General features: G+C 44.6%; 1 protein-coding gene across 1 annotated transcript; it reads left to right on the top strand.

Moving 5' to 3' along the window:
- Positions 1–1,260: 1,260 nt before the first annotated feature.
- Positions 1,261–23,497, top strand: Phaf1 (phagosome assembly factor 1). The gene is made up of 17 exons (XM_042700913.1): positions 1,261–1,309; positions 1,423–1,543; positions 7,481–7,563; positions 10,131–10,214; positions 13,879–13,922; positions 14,963–15,042; positions 15,307–15,401; positions 16,423–16,520; positions 16,609–16,721; positions 17,680–17,813; positions 17,901–17,984; positions 19,511–19,593; positions 20,232–20,275; positions 20,736–20,779; positions 20,904–20,962; positions 21,368–21,440; positions 22,056–23,497. Exons 2-17 carry the CDS (start codon positions 1,480–1,482, stop codon positions 22,140–22,142), a joined length of 1,269 nt encoding a protein of 422 aa, XP_042556847.1. The 5' UTR covers positions 1,261–1,309; positions 1,423–1,479; the 3' UTR covers positions 22,143–23,497.
- Positions 23,498–23,738: the final 241 nt, after the last annotated feature.

Below are 23,738 nucleotides of genomic sequence, written 5' to 3'. Positions count from 1 at the left end.
TCCATACATGGAGGGGAAAAAAGATAAGGATAAAGGGGATGTAAGCCCTATTCCAGGAAAATCCTGATGTGTCCTTAGAATTCCCTACTTCCCTCCCCTAAACTGGTGTATACTGGTCCTAAGTTTTCCAGTAAATGAGCTATTCAAAACCCAGCAATTCGTGTCTCAAGAATCATGCACTGGCCAGGTGCTGGTGGCTCATGCCTATAATCCTAGCTACTCAGAAGGCTGAGATCTGAGGATCATTGTTTAAAGCCAGCCCGGGAAGGAAAGCCGGTGAGACTCTTATTCCCACTTACCCACCAGAAAGCCGGAAGTGGCACTGTGGCTCAAGTGGTAGAGCTCTTGCCTTGAGCTGAAGAAGAGCGCAGGGACAGAGTTCAAGCCCAGAATTCAAGCCCCACGACTGACAAAAAAAATAAAAAATGCACTCCCACCTTGATAGTGTATGCTTCTGCTCTGAAATAAACTTCCTTTGAATTCCTCACTTCGTTTTTGTCTCTGGATTCTTTCTCTTCTAGTGACAAGAACCTGGAGACACTGGGTTGAGATCAGCTCTAAGACCTCCCCAGTCTTCACCACCACCAACTCCCCTGCTAGAAATCTTGAGGGTCTGTATCATGGTAAGAAGTTAAGTTCTGTTGCCTAGAACCAAGGAACTTTGTTAAAGACCAGGGTCTTTAACCTGGCTGGGCCTCTTACATTTTCCTGTAAAATGACATCTGAGGGTGGTTGTGAGCATCCAGAGACCGATGAAAAGACCTGGCATCAGAAAAGGCCTTAGCTGCCTTGTAGTTTCAAGGTACCCCAGGGCATGTAGGCCGAAAGCTCAGCCTTAACACAAGAAGAGCCCCTCCCTGCCCCACGGGTAGACAAGAAACTGAGGCGCCCAAGACCTCCAGGGTTTGTCTAAGATGATGAAATGTCGGCAGCAAAGCAGGCTCCAGATGGAGCTGCCTGGAGAGGCCTTGCCCCGCCTTCGGAGCGGCCGCAGGATGGCTGTGCATCGTGTGAAACGTGTGTGGGTTGGTGTGCAGACGTGGGGGACTCACGACCTCTCTGCTACAGCACGCAGCAACCCTTCCCCGCCGTCGGCGAGCGGTAACGTCCGGCACAGCTGCCCAGAGTCTGCGCCTGCGTTATCCCGCCTCCTTCGACCCCTCCTCCTAGGCTGGAACTCCGCCTACTACCCGGCTCCTCGCCACACTTTACGGCCGGACACGCCACTTTTGCAGCAGTTGTTCCCGTCGCCGCCGCCGCCGCCGCCGCCGTCACCACCACTGCCCCCTTGCCGCCGCGACTGCCGCAGGTGAGAAAGGGGTGTGAGGTTGTGCCGGGGCTGCCGCCTCCCCGGGATGGGTGGAGCGCGGGGCCGCCCCGGGCTGGCCACGACGGCCGTCAGCCGCCGGGTTGTCTCCTCAGGTCCCGTCCCGTCTGCGCTGCCGCAGGGAGGCCGCCAGGGCCCCGCGAACCGAGCCGATGCTGGACCTGGAAGTGGTGCCTGAACGCTCCCTGGGGAACGAGCAATGGGAATTCACGCTGGGTGAGTGTGGGGGCCTCCGCCAGGCCCCGGACACCGGTGCCGGCTTCTCCGCGCGCCCTTCCGGCCCTGGCCCCTGCCTCCGAGGCTCGGCTTCTGCGGCTGGCGTCCGGGCTTTCCTCTGTGTTGGCTCCTTGCATTAGATAACAGCTCTGATCTGCCGGTGGCACCCGTGGAAGCCCCTGCTCGCGCCGCCGTGGGGTCCCTCCGGGGCGGTGGGACTGCCCACTTGGAATGACAGTAGTAGTGGGCATACCCAAGCGGCACACTTACTGGCCCGCCCTACTCTTTTGTAAGAAGAAAGTATCTCTTGTAAACCTCCCTGTGGTCTGAAGGTCAGTACTGTTGTCCCCATTTTACAGTGTTACACTAAGAAGTGGTTTGACTTCCCTAAACTCGGGGATCTCAGCTCTTCTTTCTTCGCTTTTATTGAAGGGTGGGTACGATGATTCTCCTTTTGGGAGAATCAGGTGATGGAGATCTAGTCTAAGGAATTCAGTTCCTTTGTGTTAAAGGAACTTCTGAGCGGAAATGGTGGTGAATACCTGTAATCCCAGCATTCAATAGACAGGAGGGTCACTAGTTTGAGTTAGCGTGGGCTTAATTTAATGAGAGACCCTATCGCAACACAACACAAAGGAGAGCAGGTGCCTCAAGCTTGTAATCCTAGCTACTCAAGAGGTTGAGATCTGTGGCTTGCAACTGGAAAGTCCCAGAGACTTCTTCAATAACCACCAAAAAGCTGGAACTTGGGATGTCTCTCAAGAACTTAAGCCTTGAGTGAAAAAGTTAAGGGACAGGGCACAAGCCCTGAATTCAAGTCTCAGTGCCCCCACTGGAGAAAAAAAAGGAATTATCTGTTTTCTTTTAAAATTTAGTCTTATGTGGAGTTGTGTAATTATAAACCATACCTTATATGTGAGAGTAAAAGGTTGTTTAGTAGGAATTAGGGGAAAGTAACATTTTGTAGAAAATACAGTATGGTCTTTTGTTTTCTTTTATTCCTTAGTCTAGTTTTCTCCCACCACCCTCTGAACCCAGGATGTTCTCATACTTTGTAAACTGTGTGTTTACTTTGATATTCAGCACTGAGGAAAGGGAATGAGAACAGGTGTAGCAGCTGCTTGTGTGTATGATCCTGGACTTTTGTCACTCTAGTATAGGCAACTGAACTGAATCACCTACTTCATTGGATTGTGGCTTGTCCTTGAATTTGGAAGACTTGTGTCTATAGTGAGAATGTTAAAGAAACTCAGCAGTACAGATGAGTAGTGGTGGCCAGGCTGGTGCTCAGCAGCCAATGTATTGTAGGAGCTACTTTTATTGGGAGGTCTTAGTCAACTTTTCTAATACCTTAGACTATGCCTGCAGGGAACTGCTCAGAAACCTGATAAATGCTCCAACTACCTTGGGAAGCACAGAGAATTTGGTTGATACCAGGCTATTACTGTTTGGCTTCAGATTAACTTCTTTCCTCCCTTCCCTTGGACTGTGTCCCATTTTTCTTTTTTCTTTTTTTTTGGGGGGGTCCGGTCGTGGGGCCTGAACTCTGGGCCTGGGCGCTGTCCCTCAGCTCTTCAGCTCAAGGCTAGCGCTCTACCACTTGAGCCACAGTGCCACTTCTGGCTTTTTTTTTTTTTTTTTGCTTATATGGTGCTAAGGAATCGAACCCAGGGCCTCAGGCATGCAAGGCGAGCACTGTACCACTGAGTCACCTTCCTAACAGTGTCTGCTTGCACCTAGAACTCCCAGGGAAGGATTAGAAACACTTTCATAGCCTCAGACTGTGCTTTATGGTGTAACTAGATTACGATTTCTTTCTGGTCTGAATGAAGTGATTAGGCTAGCAGTTGATGAGGATTTCTAGAAAACTGAGTGGGAAAACAAGATTTCCTCTGGCAATTGCTTAAACATTCTAACCCAAAGTTCCTGACTCTCCCAGTTAGACAGTTGATAGTATGTTGGGTCTAACGTTGACATTTGGAGTTTAGAGTTCTATTCCTAGGCTAGAGAACCAAGCAGCACTTACCTCTTGTAATAAGAACATTGTAAGGTAAAGATTATTGCCACCTAAGAAATAGGCTCAGAGAGGAAATGTTAAGGAGCAAACAGGAATATCCTACTTCAAACTGTTACTTTGTTCTGAGGATAAGCCTAACTTTGTCCCCAGGTTTCTTATTGGAGTCTGTGCAAATGCAGATGTATCTCGACCTTGCAATCATCTGTCTGGAATCCCAATAGGGAATTACATCTAGCATCTTGACTGCCTTCTGGCCTTTGTATAATGCCAGTGGAGATTAGGGAAAATCCAAAAATACAGGGACAGAATAAGCAGAATCTTTATGAATGTCACTGGTGATTTATGGAATAAAGGCATTGCAAACTTGAAATAATGCCCTTGTGGCTTTTTTGGGGGGAGTGGGGTGGGGAAGAGTTTTTGTTTAAGGCAAGTGCTTGTAATATAGCCAGGCTGACCTTCAACTTGACATCCTCCAGGCTCCAGTACAATAGAGGTTTCATTGTGTAATTTCCATACATGTATACTGTTAGGAAACTGAGTCAGAAAGATATTAGAATAAAGAAAGATCAGAAAGTGAACTCAACAGATCAGAACAACCTTAATGAAAGTTAAAGAGGAATTCCTTGGTGGCCTGAGGAGAGTGGAAAACCCAGGGGTTCCGGGGGCAGAGGTGGAAGGACTTAAGTAGAGTTGTGAGTAAGGGGCAAGGAAGGTCGCAGGTAGCTCAAGGGCTCAGAGAGTTTCACAAGTTTAAGGTGCAGTTTTGGCTCCTGGAACCTGTAGTTTGAGCTTGTCCCCAGCCTAGTTTGGGTTTTTTTTTTCTTGTTTTTGTTTTTATTTTGAGGAACTGTGGCCTAAAGCCTGAGGGGTGGAGCAGGGAACTTGGCTTTCACATTTAGATTAATCCAGGCTGGAGAATGGGCTGGAGAATTTCAGAAGATTGGGAAGGGTAGCTAGCCTGTGGGCCAATCCTTGGGAGCAATTTTGACTTCTGAGAACAAAGCAGAATGCCCGTCATACACAACATTGCTCACTTTCTCTACCATTCACTCCTTTATCTGCCACCCCCCCCCCCAGTCCTTTTTTGAAATTAGTGTTTGGTGCGACTTAGTTGAGCAGTTGTGAGGCCTTGAGCTCAAACCACAGTAAACCAAAAGAAAAAAGGGCTGCCAAAAGAAGAGTCACTGGAGAAAATAGCTGTGTCTGAGATTGAGATTGTGTTATTCCACAGACTCAGTTTGTTAAAGACAGTGTTTACCTCTGTGGGCTTTGCTCATAAGCAATAGATTCTGAATTTTAAAAAGTTTTATTCTCAGGGCTGGGAAGGTGGCTCAGTAGTAGAGTGCTTGGCTTGCATGCTTGAGTTCCTGGGTTCGATTCCTCAACACCACATAAGCAGAAAAATCCAGAAGTGGCGCTATGGCTTAAGTGGTGTAGCACTTGCTGTGAGTTGAAGAGCTGAGGGTCAGCGCCCAGGCCCAGAGTTCAGGCCCCTCGACCGATTGATTACAAACAAAAAAAAAAGGTTTTATTATTAGCTAAGGCTACTTATAAGGAAGATTCAAAGAAATAGTTTATTAAAACTAAAGTAAGATAGTACTATGGAAAGGGAATAATGAATTTGAGTTGATCTGGGGGGTTAGGGAAAGGTAGGTTATATATACTGGGAATGTATATCCTACTTGGAGTTCTAGTGTGATATATTGGCCAAAAAACAAAAAAACAGCCTGGTGCTGGTGGCTCATGGCTATATAACGAGTTATTCAGAAGGCTGAGACCTGAGGACCTCAGTTAAAAGCCCACCCTTTTTAACTTTTTTTTTTTTTAACCAAACAGTGGTTCCCTAAGTCAGAATGGGATTAGATTATTTGAATGTAGATGGGCCACAGGCTTTTTTTCTGCACATCTCATTCCTTACGCTGAAAGTTTGTTTGGCTTCTACCCGAACTTTCTTGCAGTCCTAGAGTGAAGGCTTTCTTCCCCTTTTCTAGTCACCCACCCCATAATCCTTTGTTCTACTTGTAGGAAAAGTTTTCTGTCAGAATGAGTTGCTTTAAAGGTCCCTGCTTTGGCCTAGTGGCTTGGTTCTTGTTGATTATTCTGCTAGGACAATATCAGCTTGAAAGGAAAAGAGGAAATGCTTTGGGGCAAGGAAGGAATTTTGAACTGTAAGTTTTATCTTAAATGGTTCCTAAATGGAATTAAGACACACCCAAGGTTCTAGAAAATAGCTGTGGGTTAGAGTGTGTTTTGAGTTTACCTTTGTGTAGTCTTAATAATATCTCAAAGTCTTTCAATGGTTACTTTATATAAATACGTGTTACCCTTTAGCCAATTTTGAGCAAGTTGTGAGCCTGAGCCCAGCTGATTTGAGCAGAGGGATTGGGCCTACCCCTTTAGGGATTAAAAAAAAGAAGTAGTCTGCCTGCTCTGTGTGCTTGTTTGCTAGATTTTTGGCTGATGGTGTACCCTTCTATAGAAGTAAACTTTGCCTTGTGAAGTTCCTTTTGAGATTGTTTCCTTATTTCTGTGCAACACTCCAATATCCTAAGCCATTTCCAACACATTGAATAAGTATCTGTTGCCACTAGGTAGATGGTCAGCTGGGAGCTGGAGATTCAGAGAGTAGTGAATAACACACCGACTTGCACTCAAGGAACTGAGTCTGTTTTTAGGATGTCTAGGACCTGTTGATGTCTTCTTGTTTAATATACAGTGGGCTCTGAAAACAAACTTGGGTGAGACCCTGGAATGTTTGAAGTGTCATTGGGATTCAGATTACTTAAAATGGAGGCATAGCCAGGTGGCTGGTGGCACACACCTGTAATCTTAGCTACTCGGGAGGCTGAGATGTAAGGGTTAAGATGCCAGCTCAGACAAGAAAGTTCTTGAGATTCTTATCTCCACTTAACCACCAAAAACCTCAAAGTGAAGCTGTGACTCAAGTGATAGATAACTAGCCTCCTGCACAAAAACTCAGGTACAGAGTCCACACACACACACACACACACACACACACACACACACACACACACACACACACACACACACACACACACGGTATATGTAAATATGTTTAAAACGTTCTAAAATCTAAGGGTTTAAGTAATATTTATGAGTTTTTAAATAAGAATCTAGTAAACTCATTTGTAAAATGAGTTGATTCTGATAGATATGTGACTTCTAACTTACAAATGTACTAACAATAATCAATTGAGAGCTGCTGTAGTAGAAGCCAGAATGAAAGAGAAAGAACCTGCAGTAGGTCATAGGAAGAGTGAGGAATAGAACCTTGGTCTCCAAAGTCAGAAAGTCAGTGATTTTTCTGATCCTATTCTTCAGTTCATGTTGACTTTGCCTGCTTTGGGATTATTGCAGATGACCCCATTTCCAGGAAGTGTTTTTCTATGTTCCCTTCCTTGGGATAATCTGAGTAATTCCTTAGTGCTTGTTGCTGTTTAGCTGTATTCTAATTTTGTTCATTGAACTTGTGTTTGTGTGTGTGTGTGTGTGTGTGTGTGTGTGTGTGTGTGTGTGTGTGTGTGTGCATGTGTGCATGTGTGCGTGCATATGTGTGCGTGTGCACTCTGCTCCTGGGGCTTGAACTCAGAGGCCTGGGCACTGTCCCTGAGATTCTTTTGCTTAAGGTTAGTACTCTATCACTTGAGCAACAGCTCTACTTCTGGCTTTTTTTTCCCTGTAGTTTAGTAGAAATAAGATTTTCAGTGACTTTCCTGCCTAGGCCAAGTTCCAACCATGATCCTTAGATCTCAGCCTCTTGAGTAGCTACGATTACAGGCCTGAGCACTGGCACCTGACTGTTGATTGAATTTTTGTTTACTCATGTATCTGTAGACATTGGTAGATATAAGTAAACGGATAGCCCAAGTAACCACACAGGTGTCTTTGCTTTATTTCAGGAATGCCTCTGGCTCAGGCAGTAGCCATTCTTCAGAAGCACTGCCGCATCATCAAAAATGTCCAAGTTCTCTACAGTGAGCAGGTGAGTGGTGACTGCTTTGTTTATTGAATCGCATCAGTGAGTCACCTCCAGAGGATGACTGGCAGGGATTGCTGTGTTCCAGTGGGAGAATCCTCAGCACTGGTCAGTTGTCAACTTCATCTCTTTGATTCTGGAACTTTGTTTTAATAATCTAATGCTGCTAGCTTTAGAAGAGCAGTAAAAACTCAATATTTTTTATGTCTGTGCTTAACTGCTTGCTGTTCCTTAAAGATGAGGACTTTTCATTCAGTCAGAGGGCACCTTGGATTGTCTCTGGTTTGCTAGGTGCTTACCTTCCACTTCCACGTTTAAAACCATCTTTTCTTACTTTGTAAAACAATGAAGATGGAGCTACATCCATTGAGATTATTTAAGAGAAAGGAATGTTTATTCAAACAACAGAAAAAATATCTTCATGTCTATTTTGTTTCTAGAATTACAATGATAACTAGATATTATGAAAATTGGATTGAAATATATGAAGGTATTTTTAATCTTATGGTTACATTTAAAAATTATTTTAGGCTGGGCGCTGGTGACTCACACCTGTAATCCTAGCTACTCAGGAGGCTGAGATCTGAGGATCATGGTTCAAAGCCAGCCCAGGCAGGAAAGACCGTGAGACCCTTGTCTCCAATAAACCACCAGAAAACCAGAAGTGGCACTGTAGCTCAACCGGTAGAGCACTTGCCTTGAGTGAAGAGCTGAGGGACAGCGCCCAAGCCCAGAGTTCAAGCCCCACGACCGACCAAAAAAAAAAAATCATTCCAAAGGAAACTATTATTTAACAGACATTACAAAAAGAGTTTAATTAGAAAGGATTATTTTAGTTTGGGTAAAGTGGCTGTTGCATGTAATCCAACAGATTGCAAAAGGAGAAATCATATCTATATCTCATATATAGATATATTTCTATATATATTTCTATATATCATCTCTCTGGATACACACACACACACACACACACACACACACACACACGTAGAAGGATCAGAGTCAAGTATGGCCTGACTGAAAAGGTAGACACTAAATTAAAAAATAACATAATTAAGAAAGAATGTCTAATGACGTGGATCAATTGACAGAATATTTGATTAGGAAATACAAAGCCCTAATTTCAATCCATAGCTACAATCAAAACAAATAATAAACACTTTATTCTGGGGAAAAACAAAACAAAACATCTTTTTTGGTGGTTGGCTTGTTTTCAAAAGTACCACCAGTACATACCTTGATTGAAAGGAAGCAGATATAGCTCACCCCTTTACTCTCAAAAAGCAATCTCTCCATTGAGCACTGAAGCCTTCACTGCTTCTGTGATACAGATCACTTGCTACCATATAGAACAGCCCTTCTTCTGGTCTGTGTATTGCACAACTCAGAGAATAGTTTTGAGCCTACATTGTTTCAAAGGATGTTCCTGGGGGCCCTTCTGAGAATCAGTTCAGTTCCATTTTTTTTCAAATCCTAAAGTAAATGATGTGTGTGTGTGTGTGTGTGCGTGTGTGCGTGTGTGTATGCATGCATGCATGTATGATGCATATGTGCTCAGGGGCATGCTTGAACTTGGGGCCTGGGCACTGCCCCTGAACTTTTGTGCTCAAGGCTAGCACTGCCAACTTGAGTTTCTGGCTTTTGAAAGTTTATTGGCGCTAAGAATCTTTACATGTAATCAGACCACTATGAATTTTTAGTCCTAGAAATTGGACTGAAACATTCAAGGAATAGAACATGTTTTCTGTGGATATGGACATGGTTCCAGCTGACAACATAAGCAGTACCTGTTGAGTTTGGATCCTGGTTCTGTCACATGACATATATATTTTTTTTTTTTTTTTGGGTCCGGTCGTGGGGCCTAAACTCTGGGCCTGGGCGCTGTCCCTCAGCTCTTCAGCTCAAGGCTAGTGCTCTACCACTTAAGCCACAGCGCCACTTCTGGCTTTTTGCTTTTTGCTTATGTGGTGCTGAAGAATGGAACCCAGGCCCTCATGCATGCAAGGCAAGTGCTCTACCACTGAGCCACCTTCTCAGTCCTACATATGTTCTTAATAGAATTTTATATAGCTTTGTTTCATTTTATTTTTGTGCTGATCCTAGAGCTTGAACTCAGGGTTTGGGCACTGTCCCTGAGCTTTTGTGCTTAAGGCTAGCGTTCTACCAGATGAGCCACAGCTTTTTGGAAGTTAACGAGATAAGAGTCACAATGGAAGTGGTGCTGTGGTTCAAGTGGTAGAGCACTAGCCTTTATAATCACAGATGTGGAACCTCAAGGAACCTCAAAAGAAAGTGACCTATATGCTCATATAACTTTGTCCCTTTCACCCAGGTATTTTGGATGGGAGAGATTCTTTATCCAGTGTTATGAAGCACAAGCTACAGACTAGAAGGAAGAGACACTGCATTCATGCAAAAGTTTTGTGGGGGGCTTCCAAACCTCATTAGTTGGGGGAGAGAGGGACTGCCTGCTCTTCAGTCTTCCTTGTGCATTGCATTTTTATTATAAGGTTTTCAGTTCATGCTGGTAAATAAATCAGTTGTTAAGAATGTGTTTTATTTTTGTTTTGTAGTCTCCTCTAAGCCATGACCTCATCCTTAACCTGACTCAGGACGGGATCAAACTACTGTTTGATGCTTTCAATCAGAGACTTAAGGTAACTATATAAATTATAACCATGGTCTCACATCTGGCTGATCCAGTCTTTCTGGAGCTGATTAATATGTATTGTTGTAAGATGTTTTTACCTCATTCTTTTTTATATATAGCACTTGACACATTTATTATTCTTTTTATTATATTTGTAAACAGTACTCCTTCTGCACATGACATTTTGTGAAAGGAAATGTACTTACTACCTGACATATGTAAAGGTAACCCCGCTGTGTATTACTTCAATAATAATGTAAATTAGAAAATACAAAATACACAGGTGGGGGAGAGATGATGAGACAGCAGCTACTGATAAAAATAGGATTTGATTTTGATTTGATTTACTTCATTGTTATGTCAAACAGAGTGACTTGGAAGATAGAAAATAGAAACTGTTCTAGAGCAAGAGGGCTTGGGGTTAATACTACCAGATGTGAATTGATACTTTAACCTCATTGTGAAAATGTAAGCAAACAACTTGCTGGTATTTAGGATGCCTTAATTAGCATCAAGTGCCATTTGCTAGCATCTATTTTAATCTAGGATGTTTTTAATGCACTCTGCTGTCAAGTTCCTGGGCCTCACAGGTTAGTCATGTGATACCAGACTCATGCCTCGGAGTCATAAGGTTGAATGTGGGCTCCAGCAGTGGCATACCAGACCCATTTTCCTGGTCAGATTGTGAAAAAAGACTTAGACACTTCCCAGTTCTTGTCATTCCATCACAAGTGATTTGTTAAGGAGAGAAAGCAGTAGTACATGGAAAGGATCCTTTTGGAGAAAATGATCTATATGAGGGATCATTGGCCAGCCTTGAAGAGAATGTCTTAAGCCTTCATCAAACAAGGCTTCTGGCTAAAAGTGCTTTGCTGGCTTGAGGCCCTGACCTCAGTGAAATGGCATATCAATCTGGCATGGTATATTGCCATATCCAAGCATTCTGAAGACCTGGCTGTTGTCTGAATCACAACTATTCCCCTGTACTCCTTGAACGGCCCCTCCCAGCATTGTTTTTCATACTTTGAAGCTTCATATTGCCCTTAAATAGCTTCATACTCAACAGATTTGGCTGACATTCAATGAGCATCTAACATGTGTATGCCAATGAGTCAGGCCATGGGACTTAACTTTGCCAGCAAACAGCTTACACACCTTTGGAAAAAAGTGTTCTTTGAAGCACTCTGCTCCCAGCAGAGGGAGCAGTTCTCAATAGGTAAGACGAAATAGCTTCAGAATAGACAAGAGGTTTCCAACTTGGTTCATTGTTAATGATTGTTAAATAAAGTTAGGGACAGTCTCTGGCCAAAAGTGAACTACTTTGGAGTACAAATGTCCCAGTTTCTGTGGCAGTGCCAGATGCTCCTACATTAGTATTCTATAGTCCTGTCCTCAGTTGGGCCCAGAGTGGTATGACAGATATACAACCTCCACATTGAAGGCAGACCTTCCAGCTAGAGCATGCAGATGGTTCTCTATTTCTGTTTCTGGTCCGGATTTCTATTGTCCAGCCTTGACAACCAAGCATGGAGCACCTCATAGTGCTTACTACGTAGCACCATTAATGGTGAAGTGTTCAGTACTTTTTCCATTTTCTCTCTACTCTGAGTTCTTGACATTCCATTAAATCCATTAAGCAAATTTCTCAGGGGTCCTGAAGTTCTTCAAGTTTAACCAGAGCCCTTTCGTTAGAGGATCTGTTTGTATTTGTTAACCAAATACTTTCGGACTTGTCATAAGTTAATGTATTACCGCTTGTTTCCTAGCAGGATAAACTTCTCTTTCATCTACTGTTTGTAAATAAAATAAACATCAAAATAAGCTAGTTCTGGAAGTAATTTGCTCTGACTTCTTTTTATAATAATATCAAATGGAAGAAGAGGACTCAGTATCAACATAGCCTCAACAGCTGCATGTATTCATTTCTCTGGAAAGGTGGTGGTATTCCTGTGATAGGTATCCCAGAATGACCTAAGTGGATTACACAGTCAGGTGCTGGTGGCTCATGCCTGTAATCCTAGCTTTTCAAAGCTGAGATCTGGGGATTGCTGTTCAAAGCCAGCCTGGGCAGGAAAGTCTGTGAGACTTTTTTCTTTTATGTTGGTCATGGGGATTGAACTCAGGGCCTAGGCACTGACCTTGAACTCCTTTTGCTCAAGGCAGCGCTTTACCGCTTTAAGCCATAGCACCACTTCCAGTTTTCTGGTAGTTAATTGGAAATAAGAGTCTCAAGGTCTCCATGAACAGATGATTCACACCTGTAATCCTAGCTACTTAGGAGGCTGAGATCTGAGGATAGTGGTTCAAAGCCAGCCCAGGCAGGAAAGTCTTTATCTCCAATTAATCACCAGAAAATTAGAAATGGCACTATAGCTCAAAGTGGTAGGGTGCTGGCCTTGAGCAGAAGAGTACAGGCACAGAAACTAAGCCCCAAGTACAAGCCCCACTACTGACCCCCCCCCCCCCCAAAAAAAAACCCAGTGGATTAGATACAGGGGTCTTGAATCTTCACCAGGGCATCCATGCACATCATTTGAGAATCCCTTGAAAGAAGGAAGGTTACTTACAGTTTTTCCCTCCATTTTTATTTTGAAATCCCTTTATTTTGTAGTGGGGGTTTTACTATCTTACCCAGGCTAGTCTTGAAACTATGAGCTCACGTGATTCTCATACATCATCAACCTTCCAAGTAGCTAGGAGTATAAGTATGCTTTCCCCTCCCCCGCCCCCACCTTGCCCCTTTTCAAAATGAGAGCAGAGGAAAATCTACAGTGCTTCTGGAGGGTTTTTTTTTTTAACTTAATGTACATTAGTTGCACAAAAGTGGTTATTAACTTGTGACATTTCCCTACATAAATACAACATGTCTTGATCTACTTTACCCCTTTTCTTACTCTCCCCTATCCTGCTCTCAGCAGATTTCATGGTTCTATTTTCTGATGATACGCAAATAAACTATATCCACCATATCATCCTTTTTCAGATTTTGTAGCTCTTTCTGCTCCTGATGCCTACTCTTCCATCCAAGCTTGTTTTACTTTCTTGTCTTTTTGGGGGGGGTAGGGGGTGAGGGGGTACAGGTCAGTCATGGGGCTTGAACTCTGGGCCTCGGCGCTGTCCCTGAGCTCTTCAGCTCAAGGAGAGTGCTCTACCACTTGAGCCACAGTGCCACCTCCTGTTTTCTGGTGGTTAATTGAAGATAAGAGTCTCACAGACTTTATTGCCTGGGTTGGCTTAAACTGAGATCCTCAAATTTCAACCTCCTAAGTAGCTAGGATTACAGGCATGAGCCACCAGCACCTAGCCCTGTTTTTTGTTTTTTGATTTTTTTTTAAATGCATATTAAATTGCACCAAGTGGTTTCACGCTTGCATAACACATGACTGTGACTGTGTAGTTCAGACTGGCCTTGAACTCATGATCTTTCTGCTTCTGCCTCCCAAGTACTGGGATTACAGCCATAACCTACCATTCCTGGCTTGATTTTTTTTTTTTTTTTTTTTTAGTTTTTCTTTTGTTTGTGTTTGTGGGGTGCTGATAATAGAAGCACAAATGCGGACTAAGCACATACTCTGCAGCTGAGCTGTGCCCTCAGCCCTGTAAATGTGTTTTTATTTTTAGTCTTGTCATTGTATCAAACTGAGAAAATAACTTTTAAACATTTCTTTTAGGTGATTGAAGTATATGATCTAACTAAAGTAAAGTTAAAATATTGGTAAGTTCCCCCTTCCCCAATTATTGTACAGATAGGCTTAATCTACTACCTTCATTAAATTGTTAAAGAATTATAATATCAGCAACCCAGGGATTACAGCCTAGTACCATGATTTCCTGAGAACCTCCTAGTTTGCTGTTTCCTGGGGAAGTAAAGCTCACTAAGAATATTCTGTGTAAACTTGGCATGATGATGTACACCTGGACCTATAATCCCAGCACTTGGGAGGCTGAAACACATAGGATCACAAGTTTAAAGCCAGCCTGGCATGGTTCCTGTGTGTGTTATTAATATGACAGTTTCCTGAGTCATAACTGCTCACTTCTTTTCAAGTTTTTATGAACAGCAGAACAGCCAGATAGTTCTGACTTGAAAGCCAGTGCTAAAGAGAATGCCCAGAAGACTACCTATTAGCACTAAAATCTTTTTAGAATGAAAATGGACTTGTATAATCCATGAGTACTTGAGCCCACAGCAAGGTGTTATGCTAGCATATAGAATATTTCTCTGACAACATTTATTGCTTGACAATAAATGGTGGGTGATAGCCCTAGTTCTAGTTATCTTTTTGTGTGTGTGTGTTGGCCCTGGACCTTGAACTCAGGGCCTGGGCACTATCCCTGGGCTTCATTTTACTCAGGGCTAGTGTTCTACCACTTGAGCCATAGCTCTATTTCTGGCTCTTTTGATAGTCTTACCTGGGTTAACTGTGATCCTCAGATCTCAGCTTCCTGAATAGCTAAGATTATAGGCATGAATCACCAGTTCCCAGTTGTAGTTACCTTTTAGTTGGCTAGATTTTACCTCAGGATCTGGCTTTTCTTCCTCTCTTACTAAAAGTCAGTAATGTTTAAGAAACCCTAGAGAATTGGCTCTCCATGTCAGCTTCACAAGAATTTACCTTCATACTTCATTAATTTTCTCACACCTCAAAGTTCTTTAACGCTGGGTGTGGTGACACAGCCATGTGATGCCATCACTCAGAAGGCTAAGGCAAGAGAATTCCAAGTTTATAAATTAAAAATATCTTTGTCTTTCAGTGGAGTGCATTTTAACTCTCAGGCCATAGCTCCCACCATTGAGCAAATTGACCAGTCTTTTGGAGCAACCCATCCTGGAGGTGAGTCAAATTCATCTTACTCCTCTGGTCATCAGTGACAACCCATGGTGATAAACCTGGCAGGCGGAGCCATCCTGCCAAGCCTGAGAACTGTGGGGTTGGTACGTGGGTGTGAAGGAAAGCTCCTCCCCTTTGTTTTCATCCTAGTAAGCCAGTTCAAAAACAAGGCAGGAGGGAGGTACTGCCAGTTATAACTCCCTGCCAAGCTAGTTCATGCTAGTGATTTCACATGCCAGTCAACCATGTCATTTTCTTCTCCCACAGTGTACAACTCTGCTGAGCAGCTCTTCCATCTCAACTTCAGAGGACTGTCTTTCTCATTTCAGCTAGACTCATGGACTGAAGCTCCCAAGTATGAGGTTAGCCCTCTGTCACCTAGTGATAGTTACACAGCGCCCATATGGTATGAGACAGTAGCTAGTGCGTTGGTGGGATAGGTACTGGACAGGCATCCCTGTCTTTAAAATCTTTAAGGACTAAGTGGTAGGGTTAACAGAATGGCGTCCAGGCCAATATTCCTAGGACAATGGCACTTCACACTGCTCTGGCACTGAGACTGACTTTTCAGATACAAATCTGGCCATGTCTCACTGTAAAGCACCTAAACATTTTTGTTTTCTCAGTGAGCAAGAGTTTGGAGAGACTTATTTTCTCTATATTCAGTTACTTGGCTTTTTTTGTTTGGCTGATGGTAATGTTTTTTTGGGGGGAGGGGTTGTTTGTTTTTTATTTTGTTTTTAATGGTACTAAGGATTGAACTCAGAGCCTTGTACCTACTAATCAGATACTCTACCCCTTGAGCCACTCTTTTAGCCCCTTTTTACATTGGTTATTTTTGAGGTAGGGTCTCGATTTTATGCCCAGGCTGCCCTGGGCTGCAATCTTCCTACTTTGGTTTTCCTGTGTTGCTGGCTATGACAGGCATATGCCACTGTGCCCAGCCATTGTGATTCACCCTGAAGCTAGGATAACAAGTATATACTAACTACCATGCCCAGCTGTTAGTTGAGATGGAGTCGCGAAATTTCTTTTTTGCCTGGACTGGCTTTGAACTGTGATTCCTCCCAATCTCTGCCTCCCAAGTTCCTGTTGTTTTAAAGATGAACTTGGAATCCAAGTGTGGCAGTACACACCAATAATCCCAGCTCTCAGGAGGCTGAGTCAGGAGAATCAAGAATTTGAGGACAGCCTGGGCTACATAGCAAGACCCTGTCTCAAAAACAAAACCAAAACAGATGAACTTGCTTCTCCAGGGTGAGTTGATTGATCCAAAACCAGATTTGGCCATGTGCTTTAAAGACCATGAGTGCCAGGGAGGACCTGTGCCAGAGTCACATGACCTGCAGTGCTCTTAGTAAAACTTTTGTCCTGTATTTTCAGCCCAACTTTGCCCATGGTCTAGCTTCTCTCCAGATACCCCATGGAGCAACTGTAAAAAGAATGTACATCTACAGTGGAAATAGCCTACAGGATACCAAGTAAGTAGTCTTAATGGGTATCATCCTGCTGAGGGCACGAGCTCCCTGAGGAAGAGGACCAAGCATCTCATTCTGTGCCTGTTCCCAGGGCTCCTGTGATGCCCCTGAGCTGTTTCCTGGGCAATGTGTATGCTGAGAGTGTAGATGTTCTTCGAGATGGAACAGGACCATCAGGTTTACGACTCCGCCTACTTGCTGCAGGTCTGTTATATTCAGGGAGAAACATTCTAAAATCCTGTGTGCTTAGTGATGATCTTAATCCATTCAGGCTGTACTAATAGAACTACATAAACTGGGTGCCTTATAAGTGACAGAAATATATTTCTCACAACTCTGAAGGCTAGCAACTCGAAAGATCAAGGCACTAGCAGCTTCAGTTTCCAGTGCAGGCCCACTTCATGGGTCTTAGACATGTTTCATTGTGGGGCTGCTCACTAGCTCTTTGGCATCACTTTTTTTCTATAAGCATGCAGTAATTGTATAAAGGCATCTTAATTGTGCTATTTTTTTATTTTTTTGGTCGGTCGTGGGGCTTGAACTCTGGGCCTGGGCGCTGTCCCTCAGCTCTTCAGCTCAAGGCGAGCACTCTACCACTTGAGCTACAGCGCCACTTCCGATTTTCTGGTGGTTTATTGGAGATAGGAGTCTCACAGTCTTACCTGCCCGGGCTGGCTTTGAACCGTGATCCTCAGATCTTAGCCTCCTGAGTAGCTAGGATTACAGGCGTGAGCCACCAGCGCCCGGCTAATTGTGCTGTTTCTATACATGCATGCAATGTATCCTGATCAAACTGACCCCTCTATCATTCTCTCCTTTACCCTTCTTAAAAATTTCAACAGGTTTCATTGTTCTGTTTTCATAAACTACTTTGTCATATTCATCTTCATTTACCCTGTCTGATACTTAGAAGTAAGTTAATAAATGAATTCTCCAGAGTTCCTTATGACTTGGGAAGATTAAATGCTCCCCAGTACATAATGGTCTTTTATTATAGAGTCTCAAACTTGTTGACCTGGTATTTCCATTTATATGTAATCTTGCATACAAACTGAAGGAAGTTTGGTGTGATAATGTAGTCAGTGGCTTCTTTGAAGGACCTTGAGCTTTAATGTCTCCATTCCTGACCTGAACCTGATAAACCCTTCCTTGTTCTCTGCAGGTTGTGGACCTAGCCTTTTAGCAGATGCGAAGATGCGGGTATTTGAACGCTCAGTGTATTTTGGTGATTCCTGTCAAGATGTTCTAAGCATGCTTGGCTCTCCACACAAGGTCTTCTATAAATCAGAAGACAAGGTAGAGAAAATACTTTTGTAGAATGAATAGGCAGTCTCTTTTTTCAAATGAATAGTAACTTCATTGTTATTTTTTTTCCCCAAACAGATGAAAATTCATTCTCCCTCCCCTCATAAACAAGTCCCATCCAAGTGCAATGACTACTTTTTTAACTACTTCACTCTTGGAGTGGTAAGTTGTGGTACCTCAGGGAAAGTATTTCCTTTCTGTTGGCAAGAGCAGTGCACTTTTGCATAGCTGTGTGTATACGTGTAGCTATAACCACACCTGGACATAGGGGACTTCATCCTTTTTTTTTTTTCTTTTTTTTGTCCATTGTGGGGCCTGAACTCTGGGCCTGGGCCCTGTCCCTCAGCTCTTCAGCTCAAGGCTAGCACTCTACCACTTGAGCCACAGCACCACTTCCGGCTTTTTTTCTTTTTGCTTATGTGGTGCTGAGGAATCGAACCCAGAGCCTCGTGTATACAAAGCAAGCACTCTACCACTGAGCCACCTTCCCAGCCCCATAAGGAGACTTCATTAGCCCTTGTAGCTTAATGTTTTATAGGCCATTTTCCCAGAAATATTGAGAAACACCAGGTTTCCCGGTTTGTCTTCTTTTCTGAGAGAAACATGCCAGATAGATGGAGGCTGAGCTCTCTTTATACAGTGCATTAGGTTGCTCTTCTGGAGTCAAAACAGGGAGGGAAAGAACTTAGACTATGTGAGTATGCTTTTGTAATTTTAGATTGCCACCCCCGAGGTAACACCTTAAAGACAAAGCACTGGATGGAGCTGGTAGAAGATTGCATGTATGAGAAATAGTTGGGTGAACTGTGTCGGGAGGAAACATTTCAGCTGGCCTGGCCTGGACTTTGGGTCTTCTGAATTACCTTTAAGGCTTTCGTGGTCTGAGGTACTGAAGTAGCAGAGATTGAAATTCAAAGAGGGAGACAGGAGAGACTGGATCTGCCTGTGTGGGAAAGACCATTACTGAGCCAGGGGTCATGGGGGAACCACTGTGGATCATAAACTGTTGCAGGTAGGATGGTGGTAAGAGGGAGCGCTGCTACTGCTGCTGCTGCTAAAACCCTGGTTCCAGTAACAGTGGCAATAGAGGCAGCAAGGAAGATGGCAAGAAGGGACAGCTTTAGTAGTTGGTTACTGCTAGAGGGTAGAGGCACAGGCAGCCCTGGGTTCCCAGACCTGAACACCTGACAGAACCTTGGAAAGGTGAATGAGAGCAGGTGGCATCAAATCTAGGTTTGGGTCCTGGCTCACTTTATAGTCAGGTGGATTTTCAGATCTAGGGGATTGCTGAATTCTGAAGGGTGTAATGGGAGCCAGGAGGGTCTGTCTGATTGGTTGTGGCATTCAGAATACTCAGGTGACTCGAGCTGTTCAAGAGTCAAGGTCCCCTGGTTCTTGGTAGCGTTTGAGTTAAAATCTGCACTCCATTAGATTTTTTAAATTTTAGGTGCTGTTATAGGAAAGATCTCCTTTACACATTTTAGTTCCCAAGCAACCATAAGTTGAGCCTTCTTGCCAGCTCTCCCCTGTCCGCAGAAAATGCTATCGCCCTTGACTGTTTAAGAGAAGATTGATAGCCGCATACATCACCATTGGTGGAGCCGCTAGGTTGGGCATGCCCTTCAAAAGGCCCCTGCCCTGCCTCAGCCTTATTCACTTTTCCTGGTGTCACCCTGCTTTCTATCTAGGACATCCTCTTCGACGCGAATACACACAAAGTAAAGAAGTTTGTCCTGCATACCAATTACCCCGGGCATTATAATTTTAACATGTGAGTATAACCATTTCTACACTCGGAGAAGTGAGCATTGGGCTAAAAGCCCCCAGGAAAAAGAAGTTGGGGCTTTGGGTGCTCTCTAGTTCGTCTCTGCCTAAGAGGGCTTTGTTTTGTGTGGTTATTTTTGTTTAGCAGTGTTGGAGATGGTCAAGTGCTCTGAGCCACTGAGGTGACCTCACAGCTTCTCCTTGAATTCTCAATTGTCTCATGGGTACTGAATGTGTGAATGCCTTCTATGCTCTTGCTACTATGGCCAATGTGTTCTATCTCTCTGTTTGTAAAAGGAGTAGAGAGAGAGATCAAAATCTTGAAGGGGATAAATTCTGTAGTCCTCAGAGTCTTACCCTTTTGGGTCACTTCATTGCCTAAATTGGGGCTTCCTTGGTGAGTTCTGAGGCCAGAGCCTCAAGTCTGGGCTTTGGGCGGATATGTTAGGTTCTGTTTTTTTCTGGGGTACAGAGTGGGAATGTAGATCAGGCTTCCCAGGAACCCAGTCTTTTTTTGGACTTTTCTTTCTTGCTACTGGGGATCGAACCCAGGACGTTGCACTTGGTAGGTAAGCACTTTGCCACTGAGCTACATCCCAGCCCAAACCCAGTCTTTACTCTCTCTCTCATCTGCCTTCTCTCTAGCTATCACCGCTGTGAGTTCAAGATCCCACTAGCCATAAAGAAAGGTGAGTAGGCTATTCTGTTAGGTTAAGGAAGAAAATTTAGACTCACTTGTCCTCTTGAGAAGGGGGAGGAAGCCAGGCAGAGAGGGTGGTGGTTAGTTGGTATAGCCTTTGCCCATCACCTCAGCTCTCTGGGATGGGGCCCCTTGTTTTAAGGGCTTCTTCGTTGGTGGTCTAGTGTCCTGGAGACCCTCATGGCCTTAACCTTTGGCTAGGATTGTTGACTACTGGAAGGGAAAGTTTCCTATCTATAGATGATCACCCTGTGCCCTCAAGCCGTGCTTGGTACCCACTGCTGGTTGGTGTAGCTCAGGCTTAAATTGGTCTCCCTTTGCTCTGAACAGCCTGTTTGTGTGTCTGCTCCACCCTAACATAGAAGCTGGCTGGGTGTTGATTCTGCCCGAGGCTAGGGCCACAGGTGGGCTAAGCCAACTACCAGCATGGTCCCTGTGTTCTTTTTCAGAAAATGAAGATGGTCAAACAGAAACATGCACCACCTACAGTAAGGTGAGAATTCCTGTTTTCCACCTGAAAATGAAATGGGGCATGAGCCTGACAGCAGTCTGGGGCTGGCCACTGGTCACAGTATTACCCTACTAACCCTGCTGCCCCTTCTTTATCTCTTTTACAGTGGGACAATATTCAGGAGCTCCTGGGCCACCCTGTGGAGAAGCCTGTTGTTCTACACAGGTGAGTGGGAGGTTGCCATCTCTGACCACCCCATCCTGCTTCTGAAAACCCAGAAGCCTGCCAGTGGGTATTGCTACCTCACCCACCATGTTAAGGCTCAGACAGCCTAGAACAAGTGCCTCTTGTTATAGCTCCCTTCTACCTGCCCTGGGGCTAGGTGTGGGAGCCCTCTTATCCCTAGTTAGTCAGAACAGGAAGCTGATCTTGACTGTTGAGTCAGGGATTCTTAAGGATTCTAAGTTGACTGAGGCCATGCCAACTCTTAAGGTCTTGAGGACCTTAAGAACCAGGCATGCACTCTGCCATGAGAGACCACTAATCAGTGGCCCACATCCCAAAAGGGACTGGATGTTCTTCTGGCCTTGCCTCTGTTTGCTCCTCTAATTCTGATTTCTCTGGCCTCAGGTCCTCTTCTCCAAACAACACCAACCCATTTGGCTCCACATTCTGCTTTGGTCTTCAGCGGATGATCTTTGAGGTAAGTTTAGTGAGTTAGAGATTGGTAGTCATGGCAGGAACAGGCAAATGATGAAGGGAAATTGAGGAGGGCCTGTCATTCTAGGTAGTAATCCTTCCTCAGAAGTGATATTGGGAAGATGCAGGGTTATAGAGGCTAAAGCCTATATCCAGAAAGATGAAAAGTAACAGAGATCCCATGTATTTCTATCTTAAAACAGGCATAGCAGGAAAGGGGGACCCTGGGTAATGGGGCTAAAGGTAGCATATTGGGGAGGCCCTTGAGTGTTGTGAGTGGACTGTGGGGGAGTGGCTTTGATGGGCCTAATGACTTGGGGGATGGATGAGTAGCGCCCATTTTCTGTCTAGATGCCACACCTTCAGCAGTCTCTTAGCAGTTGCAGAAGGGCTGGATAAATGAGTGTGGTAACTGCATTTCCGATGAGGAACAGACAGGTCCTCTGGTAGAAGTGGTACCTGCAGCATGAACTGGGGAAGGTTGAGGGGTCAGAAAGCTCAGGCCTTGGATTCAGGTGAATTGTATGTGTGATCTCAATACTAGGCCCTCAAGCCCTGCGCACAGATCTTGCATCCCTTCTATCCCTCCCCTTAACCTATTGTTGTCTTCTCACACCAGGTCATGCAGAACAACCACATCGCCTCAGTGACTCTGTATGGCCCCCCTAGGCCCGGTGCCCACCTGAGAACAGCAGAGCTCCCCTAGAGATATTTCCCATGCCCCTTTGCCTGTGGAACTGTGCATTGCATCTAGCTCAGTGGGTCTCTGTGCCACCCTGTGGCTTTTCTGGACAAGTTGCCAGTGTTGAAGGGTTATAGGATGTTCCCGAGGTGGGTCTCTGGCTGAATGCTCTTCCGTGGGACAGTCGGCCCAGACATTCTTCTGTCCATTCTAAGCCTGCTGCTGCTGGCAGGAAACACGGACTGCAAAGACAAGCACAAACTTTGATCCTTGGTATCTGGACATGGGGTTCTCGATATACTGGAGCAGGATACATCAACCCTTGGCTGAGGACACGAGTGCCCTGGATGACGACGAGGCCCTGCCTTGGGGCGCACATTGCCACGTGACCCTTAAGGCAAGCAGGTTGTGTGTCCATAGTACTTGGTTGCCATGTTTGCACTACATCCACTTCAGTGACTTGATAAGCTGGCTGTGGCCAAGATGGCCCGCGCAACTGTCCCTGTTCCTTTCGTGCACGTGCTCCCTGCCAGGCCAGGAAGCACCCATCTAAATAGGAAACAGCTTTCTACCATCCAGGTACGTGGCAGGCCTGGTTCCCACTGCTCTTGGAGTCAGCTTTTAAGGTTACCTGTGCCTCTGCTTGGCCCACCCTGGCTGGCAGGACTGCATGTTTCCATCCTGTTTGCCTCTTTATTTTAATGCCAAAGTTTTAGCCAAAGACATCTTCCTCCTTTTGTCATGTTCAGCATTCTATTCTGCACTGTGGGCCAGTCCCTTGCCCCAACCCTGGGTACTGTCCCTTGGCCAGGCCACTCGGAGCTCAAGGCCTCTCGGAGCTCAAGGAAGGCTGGGCTACTTGATTCCTTCATGGATATTGCTAAAGGAAAATAGCATATATGTGCTTTAAAAATATTAATCCTTTTGAAAAGAATTGAGAAGAGAAATGTATAATTTTATCCCATTTTTAATATTTTGGTCTAGCAACTTGTGATACATAGATGAAAATTTTTGTGAGTTTTTCAAATGTGTATACAGACTTTTGTAAATATGACTTTTGTAATTAACTCATGTACAGCCTCATCCTGTATAGTTCATGAATGTGCAGGGGACCTGCCCCACGTGCCAGTATGGTTCCTGGACCTACACTCAGGCCCCTGTGGCACTCCCATGACTTTGTGACTGACTAGTGTCTTCCCATTGGACTGTGGTCTGGCCAGAGACCCTGCATATCCCACTGCCGGGGTAGCCAGGACTGTGCCCATCTTCTTGGAATGGGGAAACTTCCTTGTTCCCTGCCTACATCCCTTCTCCAATAAAGCACCTATGCCCTCAGCAATGGCCCACTGTGTGCTGCTGCTGAGATGTTTGTACTAAAATCAGTGTGGAAGTACTGGTCTTTTGAAGGAGGGGTGGTTGAGGAACATGAATTTATAGTGGAGGAATCTTAGAAGGGCCCCTCAGTTCCTCTAAAGTGACTGAGACAGCTGTCAGGACATTGGCCTCATTGTCTGGGTTTAGGAGCTGGGAAGACTTTAGGTAAGACAATGATAGTTCTCCCTGTACTTGGCTCCATCCCTGGTGTTTCAGGCAGATTTGGGCCCAGGAGGGGTTGACTCT

The sequence above is a fragment of the Dipodomys spectabilis genome, unplaced genomic scaffold (genome assembly GCF_019054845.1).
Source record: "Dipodomys spectabilis isolate Male_0828 unplaced genomic scaffold, ASM1905484v1 ptg000273l, whole genome shotgun sequence".
NCBI lineage: Eukaryota > Metazoa > Chordata > Mammalia > Rodentia > Heteromyidae > Dipodomys > Dipodomys spectabilis.
This window is presented reverse-complemented; position numbering and strand designations above follow the sequence as displayed.

What these genes read in the sequence shown, in the direction of transcription:
- Phaf1 (XM_042700913.1), top strand. Translation starts at nt 1,480, where the DNA reads ATGCTGGACCTGGAAGTGGTGCCTGAACGCTCCCTGGGGAACGAGCAA. An exon ending in TGGAGCAACCCATCCTGGAG is followed by an intron (nt 15,043 to 15,306) that starts GTGAGTCAAATT and finishes CTTCTCCCACAG; the next exon opens with TGTACAACTCTGCTGAGCAG. An exon ending in ACTACTTCACTCTTGGAGTG is followed by an intron (nt 17,985 to 19,510) that starts GTAAGTTGTGGT and finishes CTTTCTATCTAG; the next exon opens with GACATCCTCTTCGACGCGAA.